Below are 22,432 nucleotides of genomic sequence, written 5' to 3'. Positions count from 1 at the left end.
TGCACTGTGCAGTTAAAGAGGTATAATGTGTTATGAGCGTGTGAAAACACAATGCAATATTAAAAAAACCAAGCTAGAATGTTGTGGTATTAGAGGTATTTAAGCATCTAATTCAGACGATGGCCAGTCGAGTACTTTTCGCTCGTGCATTCATCTGGATGAACCGCAGGGCCCATAAACACACATCTGAGACAGGCAAGAAGGCCACATAATAATGCAATAAAAATCATAAGATAATTGTGCGTGTAATTATAAAGCGAGCTTGTAATACATGTGCAAGAGTGCTTTCGTAGACCAGATGGTGTTTATCGTTGAAATAATTATGTAGAAATGATTTCTCATTCTCAGCAGATTCTTCATACAGGTGGTACAAATTAAAATTAAGTTATCAAATTAAAGCAATTAAGAGTTATTACTTCCACAACATTTCAAGGGAAAAAAACTTCCAGTGACCACTAAATTTACAGCCGTGACTAAAACTCGAAGCGCTTTAGATATCAAACAACATCACAATAGGATAAATAGGCATATAAAAATTGTATATTTGTATACAGACTGGGGTCCACCTGACAGTCAGATGCAATAGTGGTATTTACAAATGAAATAAGCACTTTATACAAAACAGATTTTGGATAAACAATAACAATATTGTCTTCTAGGACAGTGGTTCTCAAACTTTCTCGGGGTGCGCCCCCCCTGTATGTTGTACGGTGCTTTGCTTTGTGGCCCCCCAAACAAAAATTATGACATAAAATATTTTAAAACTTAAAATTTGAATGAAACAAAACATTCAATTACACAATGTAGTGCTGCTGGTTAGTAGCCTTATTTTTCTGAGGTTTAATTACATAGAATTTATGATAAAGTCATGTATTTTATAAAAACACGGCCCCCAGTTTGAGAACCACTGCTCTTGGGTTTGACCCTTTCATTGGGCCTATGAATTAAAATTCTGCCGCACGTCCCATAAATTCAAGTTGTGGTAACAATAGTTCAGTGGTTAAAGTCGAAACTCTCATAATGGTTAAATAGTTTGGCAGATACATATTTGTACGTATCGATACTTTGTAGTCATCGATACTTTGACATTTGATAAAATATATAATACTCTAAAAATTAACGTTTTGTTTTTTTTTTAATTTAAGATATTCAGAGCAAAGACTGTATGTTATATTTAAAGGTAAGAATGGCCAGATATTTAAACTTCAGATTAATTTAGATTAAACCATCACAAAGCGCTATTACAAATAATGACACGAGTATAAAAAGATGATTTTCTCAGAGATGCAAATGTCCTTTAGATCGCTATATCATATTAAATTACCTTTAAAGAAAGCTTTTGTACAGTAAACTGGCAGTCATAGGAATACCTCTTACTAAAAAGATTAATTAAGAAATAAACCATCCTATAATGATCATTTAACGTTTTTTTTTTTAATTAAATAAAACACTAAAGTATGTGAGAAAATATGTTCTGACGGGCAGAACGCTACTCAACAAAGCCAAGAATAAAGGCCGTTTCAGTCCTCGACCGCACGGGTCAATCGTCAGCTTTGTTCTTGAAGTGTGAATTGAGGTGGCTATACATGTCATTTGGGGGTACATCATCCTCACAAAAGGCACACTTCTTTCGGCTGTTCATCTGCTGAGCGTCTGTCCCCGACGCCTGGCCGGACGCGTCCGGGAGGTCTGGAGTCCAAAAAAGCTGGACAGAGATAAAGAAGATTAGGTCAAATATCTCTGTATGAGATAATTTTGGGAAAATCCAGCATTAAAGATGCATTGATGGAGATTTATGGATTAAATATATCCATAAAATGTACAAATAAAGCTCAATGAATGCTGTTTGATGCAGTAGGGGCTTTACATGTCTAGTAAGATTCATACAAACCTCATTCCTATAGGACCAAAATGCACTGAAAATGATCACATTAACATTAATATTCATTGATTCAATAATCTGCTAGTGACAAAAGCCTTTACTTTTAAACTCATATATCACGTTTTGCTTCCCATAATTAAATGTGACGATAACCAGACTATATGGGTGATTCTCACGAAACCATTGAAACACCACGGCACTAATGATTTTAGCTTTAAAATGTGTAATACAGTAACATTAAAAAGCATCAGAATTAACACAATACTGTGTTCTACCTTGCACAATGTGTGATTTCAACATAAGAATTTATAATTGTAAATTTTATCTAATTTTCTGCTGAAATTCTCATTACCGCAATGTGTCCGGCTGTGTTTGAACATGCGTTATGTTGTAATTTAATCAAATTAACACAAAAATATTAAGAAAAAAAATTAATGGATGTTTTGCTAGACTACTTTAGATGACTGAAAAAATATTTACTGAATATTCATGTATAATAATAATGAAGAAAAATTAGGAAAATGATGTGTCCATGCCTGATGTTCTCATCCTCCGCAACACTTTTTGAGAACAGTTTAAGCACACATACAGAATTTTAATAAAGTTTGATTTTGAGTGACCAAGCACATGGACCAGTTACTTCAAGATGGCTACCAGGTAAGATCATTTTTTTACAGTTAATTTGAAATATTGTCTTGTCAGAATGCTTACACGACATTTTGATTATCATTACCGCAACAGATGCTTATTAAATGTTAATTTAATGAATAGAAGCATAATACTTTGATTTTAAATGCATGTGCAGAATCTCCAAATTATGTTCTTTCAGGCTTGTCATGTCATTTTGATAATATGTCAGTGTTGATGTTTTCTGACTGTTGCGGTAATGAGATTTTTTAGGACTAATGTTTTAAATTATGTTACAAAAAGTGTTAAATGATAAGTAAAAGTTTTTAAATTAATGTTCCCATTTACTCCAGACTTTGTTTTTCAATGTCTGGTGGGAAAAAAAGTAAATTTAATTTTTACATTGTCATGCTTGACATTTTTAAAACCAAGTTTTCGTGAGAGTCACCCATATACTCAGTGAAATATTTTGGTATATTAAGATCTTTCCATTCGTATCACAGTTTCTTTAAAACATCATAATGAAAAAAATATTGCAGCTCTCTTCCAATGACACCAGATTTACACTTCATAATTTCGACATCTCACTTGAAGTATCTGTTTGCCGACAACACTGTACTGTATATTTTTTAGACTCTTTAAACGAGAGCCCAGGTATGTGTGACACTTTAAACTACGAACAAAAGAACAGCCCAGAAGCGAGTGTAATAGTACAACAACACAGAAGAAGAGGTAATATGTGATTCACAGCTCTCTGTGGTCTTAGCTCATCCTAATTGACATCCTAAATGGATTTACACTGAATCCCAATGCAGATGTGAAGCTTATATAATAGGTGTGAGTTTCTCACTTCTCCATATAGACAGGTAAAAACAACAGGGTTGCGTTATATTTCTATATCTGTTTTTATCAGCATTATTTCAAGCTGTGAATATACAGGGAGTGCAGAATTATTAGGCAAGTTGTATTTTTGAGGATTACTTTTGTTATTGTACAACTACAGTGCTCTTGGTCAATTCAAAATGTTAACAAACCCTCAAACCTGAACATTTAAGTAGTAAAAGTGAAATTTTGGCTTTCTTAAGAGAATATTTCTATGTACATCATTATTAGGCAACTATTAGTGTGCAGAATTATTAGGCAACTAAATGAAAAACAAAGATTTTACCATCTCACTTGTTTTTTTTCACCTGTTAAAGTGAGAATAATAAACAAACTCTACATTTACAAAAAATATAATAATAAAACAATAAAAAATAAAAAAAGATATAGACTCAGTGACCAATATAGCCACCCTTCTTTTCGATAACAGTCACAAGCCTTCCATTCACGGATTCAGTCAGTTTCTTGATCTGGTCTGAACCAACATTTTGTGCAGCCACAACCACAGCCTCCCAGACACTGTTCAGAGAGTTGTACGGTTTACCTTCACCGTAAATGTCCTGCTTGAGAAGGGATCAAAAGGTCTCAATAGGGTTTAAGTCAGGTGAAGAAGGGGCCATGTCATTAGTTTTTCACCTTTAAGGTCTTTACTGGCCAGCCACTCAGTTGAGTACTTTGATGCATGTGCTGAAGCGTTGTCTTGCATAAAAAAGTCTTATTGAAAGATGCAAATTTTTTCCTGTACCACTGCTTGAAGAAAGTGTCTTCTAAAAATTGGCAGTAGGTCTGAGAGTTGTTTTTTATTTCCATTTTCAACCCAAAAAGGTCCAACAAGCTCATGTTTAATAATACCTGTCTGTGCCTGCCTGCCTGTAATGTAGAAGACACTTTCTTCAAGCAGTGGTACAGGAAAAAGTTTGCATCTTTCAAGAAGACTGATTATTTTGTAAGACAACGCTCCATCACATACATCACAAGTACTCCACTGCATGGCTGGCCAGTAAAGGCCTTAGAGATGAAAAACTAATGCCATGGCCCCCTTCTTCACCTGACTTAAACCCTATTGAGACCTTTTGATACCTTCTTAAGCAGGACATTTACAGTGAAGGCAAACCGCACACCTCTCCGAACAGTGCCCGGGAGGCTGTGGCTGCGTCTGCACAAAATGTTGGCTCAGACCAGATCAAGAAACTGACTGAATCCGTGAATGGAAGGCTTGTGACTGTTATCGAAAAGAAGAGTGGCTATATTGGTCACCGAGCCCATATATTTTTTTATTTTTTATTGTTTTATTAATATTTTTTTGTAAATGTAGAGTTTGTTTATTATTCTCACTTTAACAGTTGAAAAAAAAAACAAGTGAGATGGTAAAATCTTTGTTTTTCATTTAGTTGCCTAATAATTCTGCACACTAATAGTTGCCTAATAATGATGTACACAGAAATATTCTCCCAATAAAGCCAAAATTTCACTTTCACCACTCAAATGCTCAGGCCCGAGGGCCCGCCAACATCCTGAACTGACCAAGAGCACTGCAGCCGCACAACAACAAAAGTAATCCTCAAAAACACAACTTGCCCAACAATTCTGCACTCCCTGTATATAAACAATATGTAATACAGAGATGGTTTGTGCAATAGTTTTATATTTATGCATATTGTGCATTTCACTCGGTCTACACAGGCAAAACAAAACCCACAAAGGGATGAGTCCTGTGCCCAAACAAAGACCATTCTTTATGCATTTTGTTGCAATGCTTTTGGGGATCATCCTCTCCGTAAGTGACACATATTGGGGTGGTTTCCCAGACAAGGCTTATCTTAGTCCCAGACAAAACCGCATGGTTGAGGTACCATAACTTGAAAATGTCTTGCACTGACATATCTTAAAGGATTAGTAAATTTTCTTAAAAAAAAATGTTGATGTCTTTCCTTGTTCAGTCAAGAAGAAATCACGTTCCTCGAGAGAAACATTCCAGGATTCCTCTCATTCTAATGGACTTTAATGGACACCAACACTTAACAGTTTAAATGCAGTTTAAAATGGCAGTTTCAAAGGACTCTAATCGATCTCCAACGAGGCATAAGGGTCTTATCTAGCGAAAACATTTTTTGGCAAAAAATAAATAAAAAAATGCACTTTTAAATAGGGCTGGGTATTGGCAAGGGCCTCACGATGCGATACATTTCACGATACATGATGTGGCACGATGCGATGCAATACGTTGCATGTTGCGATACACTGAAATACTTTTTTCTTTTTTTATATCAAAAATGTAAAAAAATAAGCCAAAGTGCTTCCACACGTCGGCTTTGAAAGCTGCAAGCATTTTTAAATTTTGCCAATTCTGCCATTTTCTCACTTCTGCTAACTTCTGAGACATTGGCCGAATGGCCGAATATGACAGACAACTGGACAGCGACAACTACAGAAGCAGCGGAGGAGGTCCTTTGATGCACACAGAGGGATTTAATGGTTTTGTTATATTGATACTAGAGATTGAAATATCGATACACTATCCTGAAAAAATGTATCACGATAGTTAGCTGTATCGATATTTTTGCACAACCACAACTTCTCTTCTTCCGGCCGTGTGACAAGCCAGCGCAACCTCACGTAACTGCATAATGACGTCAAAAGGTCCTTTATTAGTATCATTCCACATATAACAACGTTGTTAACACTGGGGCGTAGTTTCGCATTCGTCATCCGTGACCTCTTGACGTGTTACGTGAGGTTGTCCTGGCACGTCACACGACCGGAGGAAGACGAGAAGTTGTGGTTTAAAAGTGAATATTTTTTATTTTGCTTGCCAAAAATGACAATTGTTTCTCTAGATAAAATCCTTATGCCTCGTTTGGTATCGTATAGAGTCCTTTGAAACTGAAATAAAACTTGTTGGGGTCCATTAAAGTCCATTAAAATGAGAAAAATCCTGGAATGCTTTCCCCAAAAAACATAATCTCTTCTCGACTAAACAAAGAAAGACATCAACATTTTGGATGACATGGTGGTGAGTAAATTATCTGGATTTTTTTAATAAAATTGACAAATCCTTTAACATAAATCAATGGCATTGTGTTTTGTCTCAAGACACAGGAAGGTATGTTTGTAAAAAGGACTTAAATGTCCTAATATATCTAAAGCCTGGGATACATTGCACAATTTTTGGCTGTCCCTACGACCTGCGTACCGATATTTGTTAACCACTAGCGCATGCTGGTGACATTGCGCTAACGTGTGACGCAGCCGTCGAAGCTTCCTTGTCATCATCGTACAGTCTACATGCTTCTGTCTGGGATGATGACCAAAAATTTGGTTAAAGAACCTTTGATCTCAGATTTCTCTTTGGAAACTGGCTTGTGTGTTCAGCATTAAAACTCACATAAAGAAAGCAGCACAGTCATTTTGTTAAATATTAAAGGGGACATATGATGAAAATGTTACTTTTTCCATGTTTAAGTGCTATAATTGGGTCACCAGTGCTTCTATTAACCTAGAAAACGTGATAAAGGTCAACCCAGTAACTTAGTTTTGGTAAATCATTCTCTGCAAGCATTTGAAAAAATAGCTAATTGAAATCTGGCTCCCCTTGTGATGTCAGAAGGGGATCTTATTATAATAATACCGCCCCTTAATCTGCACTATCCAACCACAGCAATGCCATCTAGTGCAGAGAGAGAGAAACTAATTGACAGCACAATTGAGTTTCAATTCCGAAAATCCACCATTATGGTGATCAGTGTTTGCATTTCATCCGCATATTTGCATTTTAAAGGACACACCCAAAAACGCCACAGTTTTGCTCACACCTACAAAGTGGCAAATTTAACATGTTATAATAAATTATCTATATGCTATTTTGAGCTAAAACTTCACATATGTACTCTGAAGACACAAAAGATTTATTTCACATCTTAAAAAAATTATTGTGAAATGTCCCCTTTAATTAAAAAACTCTCTCACAGACACAAACAAGCAAGCTGCCTAGCTACATTTATTGTAGAGTATCACCTTGTCAGTTTAGCACTGATTAGTTTTCAAAAAAAGATATTGTAATAAACAGTTCCCAATAAAATAACTGGCAAGGAACTTGCATTTCCTCGCCAAATTTAATTTAAATCACATATGGAGCTTGGCGAGTGTTAATTCTGAACGGTGGGTGCGAACGTCCCTCTCACCTGTTGGGGTCCTCGTACACTTTCAAGCGATGCTGAAGCTGCAGACGTGTGAGTGGACGGAGAGGTGGTGGGATATGAAGAATAAGACTCCTCCCTCATCGGGTGTATGTGATCTTCCAGGTCTGGCCTGAGCACGGGCAACTCCACCCGTTTATCCGGCGTACTGTTCAGAAAATCGTACTCGGCGTCTGGGCTCGGGGGAAACTTGACACTCAGGCCTCTTAGGGAGTCCAAAAGGGTGCCGTCTGGACCAGCACCGCGCGACGCGAGGGGTGCGGAGGCCTTCTTGACCTCTGGCCTCAATCCTGGGGGGAAAGGCACCTGGGCTTGTTCCTCTGTGTCATCGGTGCACTGGATGGGCATGGAAAACTGCTCTGGAAACAGATGAAAAGAATGGGGAAGAGACGTTGCTTGGTCTCTTACAAGGTCATTTCATGAAAAATACACTTATGAAAACAGCTTATTGTACTATAAAACATAGTATCTCTGTGAAGAGGCTTTGTATTTTAAAAATGCACAACATTTACACTCAAGCTTGTTGCAAAGGCAAAGCAGGTTATTAAATAAAATAAAATAAAATAAAATCAAAGATTACTATAGTATAAATTCATTGGGTTCTCTTGTATAACATGCACAATCAATCATGCATAAGATCATGAACATGCATTGAGAAAGTAAGCAGCTTTAATTTTATATTGCCTTTATCAGGGTTCCCACATCTCAGTAAACTTCAAATTCAAGGACCTTTCAAGGACTTTCCAGGTCCAAAACCCTCAAATTCAAGGACTAAATGTGGGAACACATTTCCAGTAAGAGCAAGGTCATCGTGTTACCTTTTAATATACATTGTTACAGTTCCCTTTTGATGGAACTTGCGCTGCGTCACTGCGGTGACACTTTGGGGACCCCTCCAGGGGTAATGTGTATATCAAATTCAACCAATAGTGAGGCTTAACGACAAAGACAGGGTGACACGAGAGCCAGGAAGTATATCGCTATCTGAAATTTTGCCAAAGGGGGCGTTTCAGGGACGCAGGAAGTATGGCAATGGAGACGCAGCGTCTCATTCCCTTCCCAAAGAACAACAGTTACATACGTAACCCGAGACGTTTTCATGTGTCAAACACAACTATGCAAAAAAGCATTTTGGTATGAATCAACATTCGCATACAGAAGATATAAGCATTTAAACAGAACAGTTTAGCACGTGTGCTTAACAAGTCTAGAATTTTTATAATATTATCCTACACTAAACAGGGAATAATATGGATTTTTTTCCCACAAAACTTATTGCATAAAATAGATTCAAGCACCTTCAATGACCTGTATCTATGTATCTATATTTTCAAAAACATACATCCCAGGCCCTTGATATTTTTCCCCCAGATTCACAAACTTTCAAGGATTTCAAGAACCTGTGGGAACACTGCTTTATTTAAATTGGACTGCTTTATGAAGTTTTAGTCACAATTGGCTCTGCCAAAAGCACTGAACTATACTGAACCAACCCATTTTCCGTATGAAGACATCTGAAAAGGTAATGCAGTAGAAAATGCATTAAGATGGTGTGCATCTTGAGACAAAACACAATGCATTCATTTATGTTAAGATGTGTCAGTGCAAGACATTTTTGGGACTAAGATAAGCCCTGTCCGGAAAACCACCCCTATATAAACTCACTGAACTCTGACCCAACATCGCTCACTATCACAAATCCATCAGTAAATTTTGCAAGTGAACAAATGTAAGTCTCTTTAATGCACGTCTTATCATTTTGCGTTTCCATTGCAGATTTGCGCAGAACTTAAGCGTTATTTTCTAAATGTCGAGTTTCCATTAATCGATGATATGCGACTGAAACATAGTTTTTCCTCTTAACATTAAGTCACTCCAAATATCATGTCGACTGATGTTGGTAGGTATACTAATATCACATCCACCGCACTAGGTGTAAGAGTATACAAACATTAAAGCAAAGGAAAACCCCTTATACTTAGGAGCGGCAACGTATAGGTGTTTCCTGGAGGTGATGGTACATTATGTAGGAGTGTTAGCCAAACGTTATTGGCAAGGAAATCCTCTTACACTTGGGGGCAGACACGTATTGAGGTGTTTGTGGGAGGTTTTAGTACATACCGCTTCATCTTCAAATAATAATTATATTTCCATTGCAGTTTTGCGAAATGCACCTTTTCCGTATTGCCTGAAAAATCACCTCATGCGAGCGTACAAACTTTTTTGAGTTTTTGCGACATTGATGTGTTTCCATTGGGCATATTTTCAATTTGAAATGTCAATTTAAAGGGTAAAGAAAATGCAGCTACTGATTAAACCCCATATAAACCCTTTCTGTTATCCTTACAAAGGTTATGCATAAGTCATGACAATAAAGATATCTTTATAAAAACAAGCTCAGTGAGTGATTGCATTAAACAAATCTCATGTCAACACACGTCAGGTTTTGAAGCAGTGTATATGTTAATGTTTATTGTCTTGTCAGTTGTTGCATGTGTTGCTGTAACTGTGATATTTTTAACCGATGGTTAAAAGATATTATTTCCTGTGCTAATCCACATTAAGACGTTTATTTTATTTGGCAGACGCTTTTATCCAAAGTTACTTACATTGCATTGCAAGGTATACATTTTTTATCAGAATGTGTGTTCAGGGATGCATATTAATCGCGATTAATCATTTTGCACAATAAAAGTTTTTGTTTACATCATATTTCTTAAATATATACATGCACACATAAAATGTAAACAAAAACTTTTATTTTGCAAACGGTTCATCATTAATTAATATTTATGCAGCTCTAGCTGGGTTCGAACCCTTGATGTTTTATGCTTCCAATGCAATGCTCTACTACTAAGCTGTATAAGAAATGAACACTGCTGATCTAATGTATACAAAATACAGAAACTCTCAGACTTAATAAATTCATACAAATGATGCAGACGAAATCAGACACACAGATGTCACAATGAGACTTTAATGTAGGTAAGAGAAACTGCTCATATGTTAGATTATCTCTCACTCATATAGATATGAGCACATTAGTATGCAAATGTATAGAAGCACAGCAGTGATATGCACACCATGTAACGCTGACTATTAATGAGCAACTCTGTCAATTTTAGCACCAAACAATGCAGTGCGAACCGATCTACCATAACAACTGTGCCAGCCACTGCCACAGCAGCCAATTAAAATCAACTAAAATTCTCCTTCAGAGTCTCTCCATCAAAGTCAACCATCTCACCGAGCAGACTTTTAATGTAATGTTATGAAATCATAATGATCAGAGAATTGCTTGGACTCAATTAGAGATCCATAATCCATTTTTACAAGGGCAACAAATGTGATATTGTTTAGCTGTGAATGTTTTTTTTTCAGTCATTAGTGCTTAGATTTCCAGGGCAGAATTACTTGTTAAAGTCTGATATTAAACGTGTTCTCAGTTTGGCATGCCACAAAAAAATTTGAATTATTAATAAAACGACATGAAAATAAAATAAGTTATCAAAATCAGGACAGATTCTTTGCTCTTAAACGCTGGGGGCGTGTCCGCTGCTGAAACCTCTACAACCTGAATGGATGCTTGCAATTGTGTTAGGGGCGGGCCATGCTCGGTGGCTCCAGTGCATTATCGAGCCACTGTTTTAGCCCCGCCCAAATAATCCTGAGCACAGAAATGTGGAAAACTGTTTACACACCTCCACAATTCAGTACTACACATTCTTTGTTATGCGTTTCAACAATTCTCTGTATTTTCTTTAATCCTGAAATAAGTATTTATTATTTCCATAAGATGTCAAGTGGTACAACCTATCAGATACTTTTAATGCACTTCCAGTGTCATGCTGATTGTTTGTGTATTTAAAATTATAATCCTGAAAGTAGTTTGTAGTGTAAAACAACTTTACCATTTGAGAAGTATAAATTGAAGAACACTAATTTTTTAAAAGTATTAAAACAATTACAGACAACCTTAGCTTGCGTGTATTAAAACTAAAATTATTATCTAAATAATTTGCTTATTAAAAATATTTATCTTAATTTTTTTTTATTTCTTCCGGGTTTTCATAGCAGTTGCACCATTTGACGTTTTGGTTGCACCACCTGACCTCTGCAATGAATTTACATTTAAAGTGAAAATTGTTTCTAAACACATTATAAATGATAGAAATGTATTGCTGAAACACGCCAAAAAGATGTAGTACTGAATTGCAGAGTTAGATCGTTGATGATTTTTTAGCATTTCTGTGTTCAGGATTATTTGGGTGGGGCTATTGAAGCGGTATTTAAAAGCTTTCCCGAGAGTACTGGGCGTGGCTTCAGTGTGGACACGCCCCCATCTCTTAAGAGCAGAGAATGCTGACTATTTTTCAAAGATTTTGATAACTTATTTTATTTACTTGCCTTTTTTCCAGCATTCAATTTGGTTGGGTGGTTAATAACACATTTTTCTGCGGTGTGACACACTTTAATATCTGACTTTACAGACTTCTACTTGCTGGTATAAGCTTTTGCCTGTGATATCAAATCCATACATACAATAAAAATGTCTTTGATAAAATACATTTTTTATAGTTTTATATTGGTTGTACCACCTGACACAGAAAATGTACCAGTCTACCAATTAAATTAAATTATTATTATTAAATTATTATTAAATAAAATTATTTTAAAAAAATCAGTTTTGAGAGAAATCTACAAAATTTTCATTCAGCCATAAAGACCACTAGATGATGTGATATCATGTTTACTGTATAAAATTGTTAATTAAAAGGCCCATGATTTGTACTACCTTGACATTTGAAAACAAGTTTTTCAATTTTCAAGTTTTTCAAGTTTTTTGCATATAATATGCGTGTATGCACTGTGTGTAATTATTTTGTATATATAAATACACACACATGCATGTATTTAAGAAACTTTTACAGTTGTATGTGTGTGTTTATATATACATAATAATACACACAATCGACATGCAAATATATTATGCAAACACAAACTTTTATTTTGTATGCGATTAATCGCGATTAATCTTTTGACAGCCCTAATGATATTCATAAAATTTATAGTAAAGGTTTCAAACATAATTGTATTATTTTATTAAAACAACATCTTTAACAGTTGTCTAAAACTTCTAATTTGTACGGACAGTTGCCCCACCTGCCATTTACAAGTTTCAGATACCAAAACAACGGTGCATGTCATTGACCTTTAAACTGTTGAGCTTGCTTAGGTGTTTGGGGAGTTTGTTTGCTTGTTTAAGTCAAAAGTGTCAAACCTTATGTCTCTAGATATGATTCAGATGCCTCCTCCTATGAAGTCCGCCTGAGTTTTTCTTACGGTAGGCAAATATTGCGAGTCCAGTCATTTAGAAATGTAATAAGTCGCCTCTCCCAAACAATCTCGCAGGGTTCAAGATATCGTTCACGCCTGCAGCACAAACGGCATGGGATGAGTTACGCAATGAATTATAATACTTTTCGATTTTTAGCCCTAAGATTTAGAAAACAACGCTTATTATGGCAGTTTCATGGGGCAAAACACAGCGTCCTTTCTGTACGGTTTCCTTCGTGCCACCGCATCCAAAAATACATCTAACTGGCGTTCTGTTTTTCCAAGACAATTCACAGAGGACACGTAATTGTGTAACAGTGTACCGCTTCAAAACAACATTTATCAAAGTGATAATTGAACACGTTCATCTGCTCAGTCTATTTTAATGCTGCCTGGAGGTCAGAGGGCATTGGAGCAAAAAGCCCTTACAACCATGGCTCTGCATTTCTGCTTTTAATTGCACGCGGGAACAAACGATGAAATGTATAATTACTAGCGTGCTGCTTTATACTAGCAGTTATATAATTACTCATTTGTTGTGACATTTACAAAGTAATTGTAAGTCCACAGTTATTATTTTACCTAATTTAATTAGAATACAAAGACATGCGCTTGGGTTAGGTGGTACAACAACTATAATTTAATAAAGGACATTAGTCCAAATTTTCAACTTAGCTACTAAAAATGTTGTTACCATTTGTGGTTTCCTTTCCGCTGTGTATTCTCTTCAGGTGATCTTTCTGTCTTCTCGCTAACGTTTGAATGATCTGGAAAGTCCCCTGGATTTCCTGCAGAGCGCCCAAAACGTCCTCGCTGAGCCAAAGACAAAGACACATCACAAAACTGCTTGCTTCCTTTTTTAAAAATAAGCAGACGAATAAATAAATAAATAGACAGTTATGGGTGTTTCCTCATCTAAAGGGTCTTTCGTGTCCCATGGGTGGATGTTTATTAACATTACAGATGACACGCCTGTAGTGTTGTTCTCACTCACTGCTAATCTTTTGTATGCGTGATTTTTTACTATATCTGTATAAGGAAGAACTAATATGATAACGTTTCACCTCCGAACACAATCCTATTGCTTTATAAGAATACGCTTCCATTAAATACTGCAGTAAAGTTATATCACGTGCATGTTGTCTCCACTAATATACTCTTATTCATAGATATATATTCTGAATCTTTTTACACAACTGCCATGCTGAAACTAAATTCATTTTAGTCTGCGTGCCTGTGGGACTTCAGTGTAAAATCCTTTTTTAATAATTCATCTTATAAAGTGACATGACTCTTGTACCTCTTTACTCCACAAGCAGCAGGTATTGAATGGGAAAGCGTACCAGGACGGTCTGTGGGATCACTTATCTGTACAAGAACAAAACAAATACACAGAATTATCAACAACAATGAAGTTTGATAATACGGCTGCACATAGATGTGCATGAAATGCTCCTTTGTGCAATTAAATCATTCACATTTCTCACTTTCTATTAAAGTCGCAATGAAATTGAAATGAAAAACTGAAATTTGTTTTGGAATATCTTGGCATTTTTTTACAAGTGACTTATCTGTGAGCTATACTATTTTTAAAAATGTATGTGCCCTCATAATCTTTAAATGCAAATCTCCTCCCCTCCACAAAATGATCTTTCTTTACTTCCGGTCATATGGTATGGCAGGTGGGCGGGGTCCAGGAAATATCGTAGCGATTAGTAAATAGCCACATGACTAAACTTCAAACGATCCAATCAATTCTTGATGGACAAATTCAAGTCCAGCTCTACCTTTTATCATTTCAGAAGCCGTTTCACTCGGATATACGTCACCACGTGGAAAATAAGACAATCGCTACTTCCGTTTCATGGCAACTTTAATATTTACTGAAAAGGCTCAGCTTGGTGAGGGACACAATATTATGTAAAGGTCACATTTTACCTCACAATTAAAAGAATGAATGCATTTTACATGAAAATAAAGCGCATTTTATGCAAGTTGTGACTATGTTGTAAAATGCTTATTGCAAGTAACTGTATTCTGTTCAAATGTTATGTACTTAAATCATAGTATGAGAAAGATTTTAGTTACATGAAGTCTATGTCATCATGTAAACATGCACTGTAAAAACCTGATAAGTTAACTCGAACCATTTGAGGAAACCGATTGCCTCAAACCATGTGTGTTTTTAAACACATACATATCTGAGTACTGTGAACTTAAATAAAAGTGCATATGACTCAATATATTTAGGTTCACAAAACTTAAATGGTTTAAGGCAATCAGTTTCCTCAAATGGTTTGAGTTGAGTTAACTTTTTTGTTTTTTCAGTGTGGCTTTGTAGACTACGCTTATTGTCGGCTCCTTAGACAAAATGTTAAAATGCTCTCTCAATTGTAAGTCACTACGGATAAAAGCATCTGTTTAATGAACGCATGTAAATACTGACATGTGATATACTTTCCTAATTAATTTTTACTAGTATTATTTTCATTTACAGCTTTAAAAATAGGCTTTATTATTTTTGAGCGACCGGGATAAAATATGACCCATGAACATACATGCTATAGTACAACATCCAGTTAAAGTGACTTCAGCATTTGATTGGAGCGTGGAGGCTATTATCTACTTGAGATTAGGTTCAAGAGCAAAAGAAAAGAGCCATTACAACCTGTTATTTCTATATCTTTGAGTAACAGCCATCTAAAAAAAAGTGACACCTCTGTTTTAGAGGAGAGAACTCAATTCTGTGCTGATGGATCGTACACGTGGGTTATGCTGCAGTGCCCCCTATTGGTTAAAACACGTACATGCGCAAAACAATTGAGGAGAAGTATCACACTGGATTCAATTAGAGAAACATTCTCACTATGGACAGATCGCGATGAAAAATGATATCAAACTGTGAAGAGAGAGAACTACGTCTTTTTCACACATTTCTCACAACTTAACCCTCGAATGAACCGTGGATAACTAGCAAAGTACTGCAAACTCGGCTATTAAGATTGTCTTCCACTTACAGGCGGCTAACAATGAGAACACGATATACAGTGTGGGATGTCCGGGGTCACGGTCATAGAAACCCTTCTGTACAATTATATCACATCAAAATGTGCGTTTAATCAACAACTGGAAAAAACACACGGTGCATAGTTTAACGCTTGCAGGGGTCTGTATTCTGTACCATAAAGCTGGTGGTTAGTTAGCTAACCCAGGTAAGACTGAAATTAGTTTGTGTCAATCCTGGGAACCATGAAAGTTTAAGGGCTTTAAGCGGTGTTCGTCGCCATAGTAACAAAGGCTACACGGCTATGCTTACGTTCTGTATCAGTGTTCACGCCCCGAAATTCGACCAATCAGGTCAACTTTATTGACAGCTAGCACTGCGATAATCGCAAACCCTTACCATGGTTTTGCTACATTGATTACCATTTGTGTTAACATTAGTTTACTACAAAAAATACCATACCGTGGAAAATTTTAAAATAGAAATATAGAAGTAGCTCTATTTATGTTGAACCCAGTTGGATGTTTGGTTGTCGACGTCACTCGTTTATATGCAGGCGCTAGTGGATAGGTGTGTTCGACTTGGCGCCGTAAGAACTGACAGGCGGATGACGTCAAAGTACCGCGAGAGCGATTCAAAATTAGACTTCTCTGTATGATTTCTCGAATGGCTCTCGCTGTACTTTGACGTAATACGCCTGTCGGTTCCTGTTGCGACGCACGAAGTAGAAAAAAAAACTCATATTAGCATAAGGGTCAAAGAGAGAAAGTTGAAGTTAAGCTTTCATGGTACCAACAAATCCTGATAGCACTGGTTTGGTTTTGTCAACTTGAAACTAATTCTGTAATCCCAAAGAGTTTGTTTAACCATCTTCACCTGGTAAGGCCCCATGTATATAAAACTCTGACATCACAGATTCAACAATATGGCATGCTTTATATGAAGAGTTTCGTTGCAAAACCATATAAATCCATTTTTAACATTTTTGTCAAAACATGTTCTATGTTATTATTTTGTTTTATGGTGCTACTTAGCTGTATTTTTTAAGTTAGGAATGTTTAAATCAAAACAAACCAACTGAAGTTGAATTGATATTAATTGGAATGCACAACAAAAAAAATTGATTTCTGAAAAATTAAAAAAATGGATTTATCTCGTTTTGCAACTAAACTCTTCATATTAAAATGATAATAAAAACACACCAGGAAATGATTTGTCCTGTGGAAAGTGGACTGGTTGTCAGGGTGCTGATCGTTAGGTGCCGAGATCTCCGCTTCCTGTTTTCTGTATGCAGATTCGCAGAGTTTCAACTCTCCTAAAAACAGATTGACCAGGAACAGAGATACATGAACACGGTCACGTGTCTTTACAATAACAGTCATTTACTGTAAAGCATGCGTCTGACATTTTCCAGAAAAACAGTTTCGAACAGTTTGGTCTCATACTTAACATGGGCCTCATCAATTATATCACTTTTCTGTGTTATGTACATTTTCATTACCAGTTCGTTTACTGACTTCAAAGATGAAAATAAAAAACACTCACTGTAAAAAAATTGCTGTAATGTAAGCAGCTGGTTGCCAGTAACTTACTGTAGAAGATAAAGACTGAAAACGTTTCATGTTCATTTAACTTAAAAAAAAAAACTGTTGCCGGTAAATAACAAGTAAATCTGTAATTTCTACAGAAATTTTTTACAGTGTAAGTAATGCTTTCTAAGTTTATTACAGGCATGTGGGTGGTTTTAAACAGATACATGATATACAACTATTTTTATTTAAATGACATTAAGTTTTGTAGGCAAATATATTTATGAATGTAGGGCAGCATTACAATTAATTGCAACTAATTGTTTGCAGAATAAAAGTTTTTGTTTACATCATATATTTGTGTGTGTACTGTGTACACTGTAAAAAAAAGCTGTAATTTTGCAGCTGGTTGCCAGTAACTTACTGTAGAAGAATAAGTCTAAAAATGTTTCATGTTCATTTAACTTTGAACAAACTGTTGCCAGTAAATAACATAAATGTAAAATCTACACAGTAAGTTACTGGCAACTAGTAATTTCTACAGAATTTTTTTACAGTGAATAATTATGTATATATAAACATGCATGTATATATTTAAGAAATATTTACATGTGTATATACATTTTTATATATAATTTATATTATATATAAATATAATATATACATATATGTTTATGAAATTATACATGTATGTGTATATTTATGTGTATTATTATACACAGTAAACACATACATAATGTAAAGAACAACTTTTATTCTGCAAACGATTAGTTGCGATTAATCATCATGTTTTGAAAAACTACAATTTTTTAGCCAACACATCTCAATATTTATCTCACTACTTTAAAGGTTTAAGAGTATCCCATGATGCACCTCATGATTCTGGTTTATTAAATGCCCAAAGTGTGCAAAGCTGTTATCTACAGGAAAGGGAGGCTGCTCTGAAAAAGCTTTTAGTTATTCAAAGAAAATAATTTCTTTATTTATATATATATATATAAACCCTGACCCCAAAACCAGTCACCATAATGTTAATTTTTTTTTTTTTAACTGAATAAATTAGCTTTCCATTAATGAATAATTTGTTAGGATAGTACATAGGACAATATGAAAATATTTGGCAGAGATACAAAAAAGAAAAAAAATTAAAATATTGAGAAAATCACTGTTAAAGTTGTCTAACTTAGGTCCTTAGCCACACATTTTAATAATTATAAATAAATGTTTAATATATTTACAGTGGGAAATGTACCAAATACCTTCATGGAACATAATCTTTACTTTATATCCTAATGATCTTTGTCATAAAACATGTATACTTTTGACCCATACATGTATTGTTGGGGGTATGTGCATAAATGTATGTGCTACTTATGAAGGTTTTGTGGTCCATGCGTATAAAAAGCAAAGATCAGCTGGTTGTGTTTTCTAACCTGAGGTGTGTTTGTGAAGTAAACCGAGTTGAGTTTTCAGATGAGAAATTAGCTTTTCTTGCTCTTCTATCTTTTTCTCCAACTGTTGAGTGTGACGCTGAAACTGCTCCGTCTGCAGAAGCAACAAATCTCTGTCAGTGACGTTTCCCTTTTATACAAACTAAATAAAAAAACAACATTGTTTGATGAACAACAGAACCTTATGCTGAAGTTCCTTTTTGGCAAGATCTTTCTCAATAGATGCATTGCGGTACGCTTCGAAGGCTTTGTTGAGCTGGTCACTGATGTTCCTGTCCATCCCGTGGCCTTCAGTAACATTCCGGATGGGCCGGTGCCGGGCTCCAGTCCCAGGCAGACACAAACACTCTTAAAAGATTAAAACCGGAATAGTCAGCAATACACACGAGCTTAAAAAACAAATATGATTTAAAAGCTGTCTGTTTTGAAGTAACAGTTGCTAAAAACGTAAAATGGCATTTAACATTTTAACTTTGGACGTTTTGTAACAGAATCTTATAACATAAAACCTTTTTAATTGCAACAAAGGCTATAAAAGTGTCGCTTTATACCTAAATGTCAGGGTAATGTTTTAAAAAAAATTGTCTTTTGGTTATTGTGTAGTTTCTTTGTGAATATTATAACATTACAAAATAAAGAAATGGGTCAATTTCAAATTTTACAGAACAAATTTCTTTAATGTATACATTTTCTAGATTTTAACTAATAAAATGTATTTGGATACATCAGAAACAGTCCTATAATCTGCCAAGACTGAAATGCTACATTAATAATAAAATAATGATTTATTTGATAAATTATTTTGATATTATACTATAAAACACTTTTGTCCAGAGTATAAATTGAGAATAAAAATTATTTGTTGGTCTATACAAATATTTGTTGTCACATTTGAATGTTTTTAAAAACTTTTTTTAACCATCTAATGTTTCCCTAACGCTTCATTTCAAGTTATTCAAAGAAAATTTTTTTTGTCTGATATAATATACACACATATTCTGATATATAATATATACCCAGGTAACGTTATGTGACCCTGGACAATAGGGTCTTTTAAAACTGAATGATGCATAGTTTGGATATGACAATATGACAAAATTTCGTTTTTTTAGTATTAATGTATAGGCACATAGTTTGGATTTTATACAATCATAAAACAATGTTGTCCAAACTAAACATGCAGTATAGTGCATGCAACAAATCTTAATGTTTTCTGACTCAAAGTATTTTATCACACTTAAATGAAGTAAAGTTCACACAACAGGAACTTGCCATTACCAGACTTTCCATCAGAATAAAAACTACCCTATAAAATTAAATGATTCATCAAACAGCACGTGTTAAGGGTAAATCTTAACATTGTTTGGCCATCAGAAACTATAATTAATGACAAAATAAATACAAACCTGTTTGACTTGACATTGATGATTAATTTCCCTTGCCCTAAATACACAGCTCAACTATTTTGTTAAAACTGTCCTTCTTTATATAAGTAACTAAATGGATATGTTTCATAATGTATGACAATGTAGTTTTACCATGTGTGTTTACATCTTCACCCAGCAGCTTTTACAAAATATATAGGCTATACTGTAATTTAAGTATGAAGTATTAACAAACAAATACTAAGACTACATTCATACTGAGATAACACACTAATGACAACTTCCCTATGTCCCAATCATACAAAATGTCCTTAAATTTCGTTAGTTTCGAAAGTGAAACCTAACAGCAAAGTTTACATTTTAAAACACACTTTCAAAGAAACACAACTAAACTACTAATTGTAGAAAGCGATGAGTTTTCTAACAGCTGAAAGCAAAAGTATCTCGTGAAGCATCAACATCGAGTAAGTGGATGAAGTAATGTTAAGTGCACTTGATAGTGTGCTTCATCGCGGTCTTACCTTCACTCTGTAAGAATCCAAAGTATTAAAGTTGTACGCAGTTTGGACATCGCGACGCTGCTAGCAGTTTATTTTGGCGTTTAACAAGAGGAAATGAAGTATTTTGTACAAATGTATATTCTGCATGTTTTACAATGAGCTGGGAACTTCCCTCGGGGAATCCCCACGCGCAACATTCACTTCCGCTTCAAACCGCTCAGCCAATCAGCTGTGGCGACGCCGGTTCATGATCTGTGTGTGTGCGCGTGTGTGAGAAAGAGAGAGAGAGAGGGAGAGGACCTACTTAACCCTATTTTGGAGACAAACTTGTACCCAAAACCTTTTGTGGATGTCCTAATTAGTTAAAACGCTATACAAATAAAGTTTTTAGATAGAAAAAAATGCAGAAAGGTTGCTGATATTGTTAGGGTTGGAGCGCGCATTCAGTTGGGCTATATAACTACCCTACTAAAAAATCCAGCTAAGACTGGTGCTGGTGAGCTGGTTTTAGCTGATCTACCAGCTTGGTATTGATGGTGTAGCAAGCTGGTCTAGCTGTGTTTAGGTCACTTTTAAGCTGAAAGACCAGTTTTGCCAGGCTGGAAAGACCAGCTTAATCCAGCTACTGCCACCTTACACAAAGTTACCAGCTTATGGTTTTAGCTTGATTTTTCAGTATGGCATAAAAACAATAGAAGTCCAAAGAGAGAGAGAGAATATACAGACTTTTGAAGTGATTATCATTATTTAAAAGACTGACATATAGGTCAAATGATGTTTCGCTTTACATATTAACAGGTTTATGTGAATATAAATGTCATCAAATGTCATCACGTTTTTGTGAAGCACTGACTAGTCATTGACTAATCTCACTAATATAGTGAAACAAGTGTGTGTATGCAGGCCCACTCGTCTGGGTCTTTTGTAAATATCACTAAGCTTCAGACTCTGCTTGTGTATTCACACTCATTTTTCTACACACAACAACAGCATGTTTCTATACACAACAACATTTTTCTATACAGTACTGCTATTTATATTGTTATTGCAATGCACAAGTAGTCTAATGCAACTATATCATTTCAGTTTAGAGTTTGTCATTAATCTTGTTTGACTTCTATATTTATTTATTATTAATATTTATTTATTATGTAAATATGGATTATTCAAATGTAAACATATTTATTATTTCTTTGATAATAATTTGACTACTGAAGTGTGAAGGTCATTGCACGAAAAGAATGCTCAAATTTTGCTCATTGACATTCACACAATGATCACTAGATGGCAGTGTTGCTAGCCTGTGCTTTTGGGGCTTTACCTTGTGTACACTGTAGTTCACAGACCTCATGTACATATTTTTGTTGACAGAACTGTAGGAAAGGCCAGACTGATAAATTCAGATCTATGGTTTAGTCATGAATCTGAATGCCCCCTAATGAAAATGAGTCTCAATATGACCAAAGGGGACTATAGTTGGGTATTTCTCAGATTAAGGGCCAAATTGGGTTGCTGCAATTTTAAAAATTAAAATTCCAAATTTGACTAATTGCTATACATCAAATGATCAGTCCTTAAGTCAGGAGCGACGTTATGAGTTTGGTTGAGACCATAAGATAAGGGAATTTATGATTTTTTT

At 35.3% G+C, this 22,432-nt stretch overlaps 1 protein-coding gene across 1 annotated transcript; it reads right to left on the bottom strand.

The window, feature by feature from the left end:
- Nucleotides 1–229: 229 nt before the first annotated feature.
- Nucleotides 230–21,003, bottom strand: tank (TRAF family member-associated NFKB activator). Its single transcript, XM_055216283.2, has 8 exons — nt 20,815–21,003; nt 19,090–19,256; nt 18,891–19,002; nt 17,131–17,243; nt 14,225–14,292; nt 13,619–13,737; nt 7,573–7,946; nt 230–1,705 (listed from the first exon to the last, which is right to left on the bottom strand). Exons 2-8 carry the CDS (start codon nt 19,186–19,188, stop codon nt 1,541–1,543), a joined length of 1,050 nt encoding a protein of 349 aa, XP_055072258.1. The 5' UTR covers nt 19,189–19,256; nt 20,815–21,003; the 3' UTR covers nt 230–1,540.
- Between the last annotated feature and the right edge of the window lie 1,429 nt (nt 21,004–22,432).

The sequence above is a fragment of the Misgurnus anguillicaudatus genome, chromosome 17 (genome assembly GCF_027580225.2).
Source record: "Misgurnus anguillicaudatus chromosome 17, ASM2758022v2, whole genome shotgun sequence".
NCBI lineage: Eukaryota > Metazoa > Chordata > Actinopteri > Cypriniformes > Cobitidae > Misgurnus > Misgurnus anguillicaudatus.
Note: the sequence above shows the minus strand (reverse complement) of the source record. Positions and strands in the feature narration are given on the sequence as shown.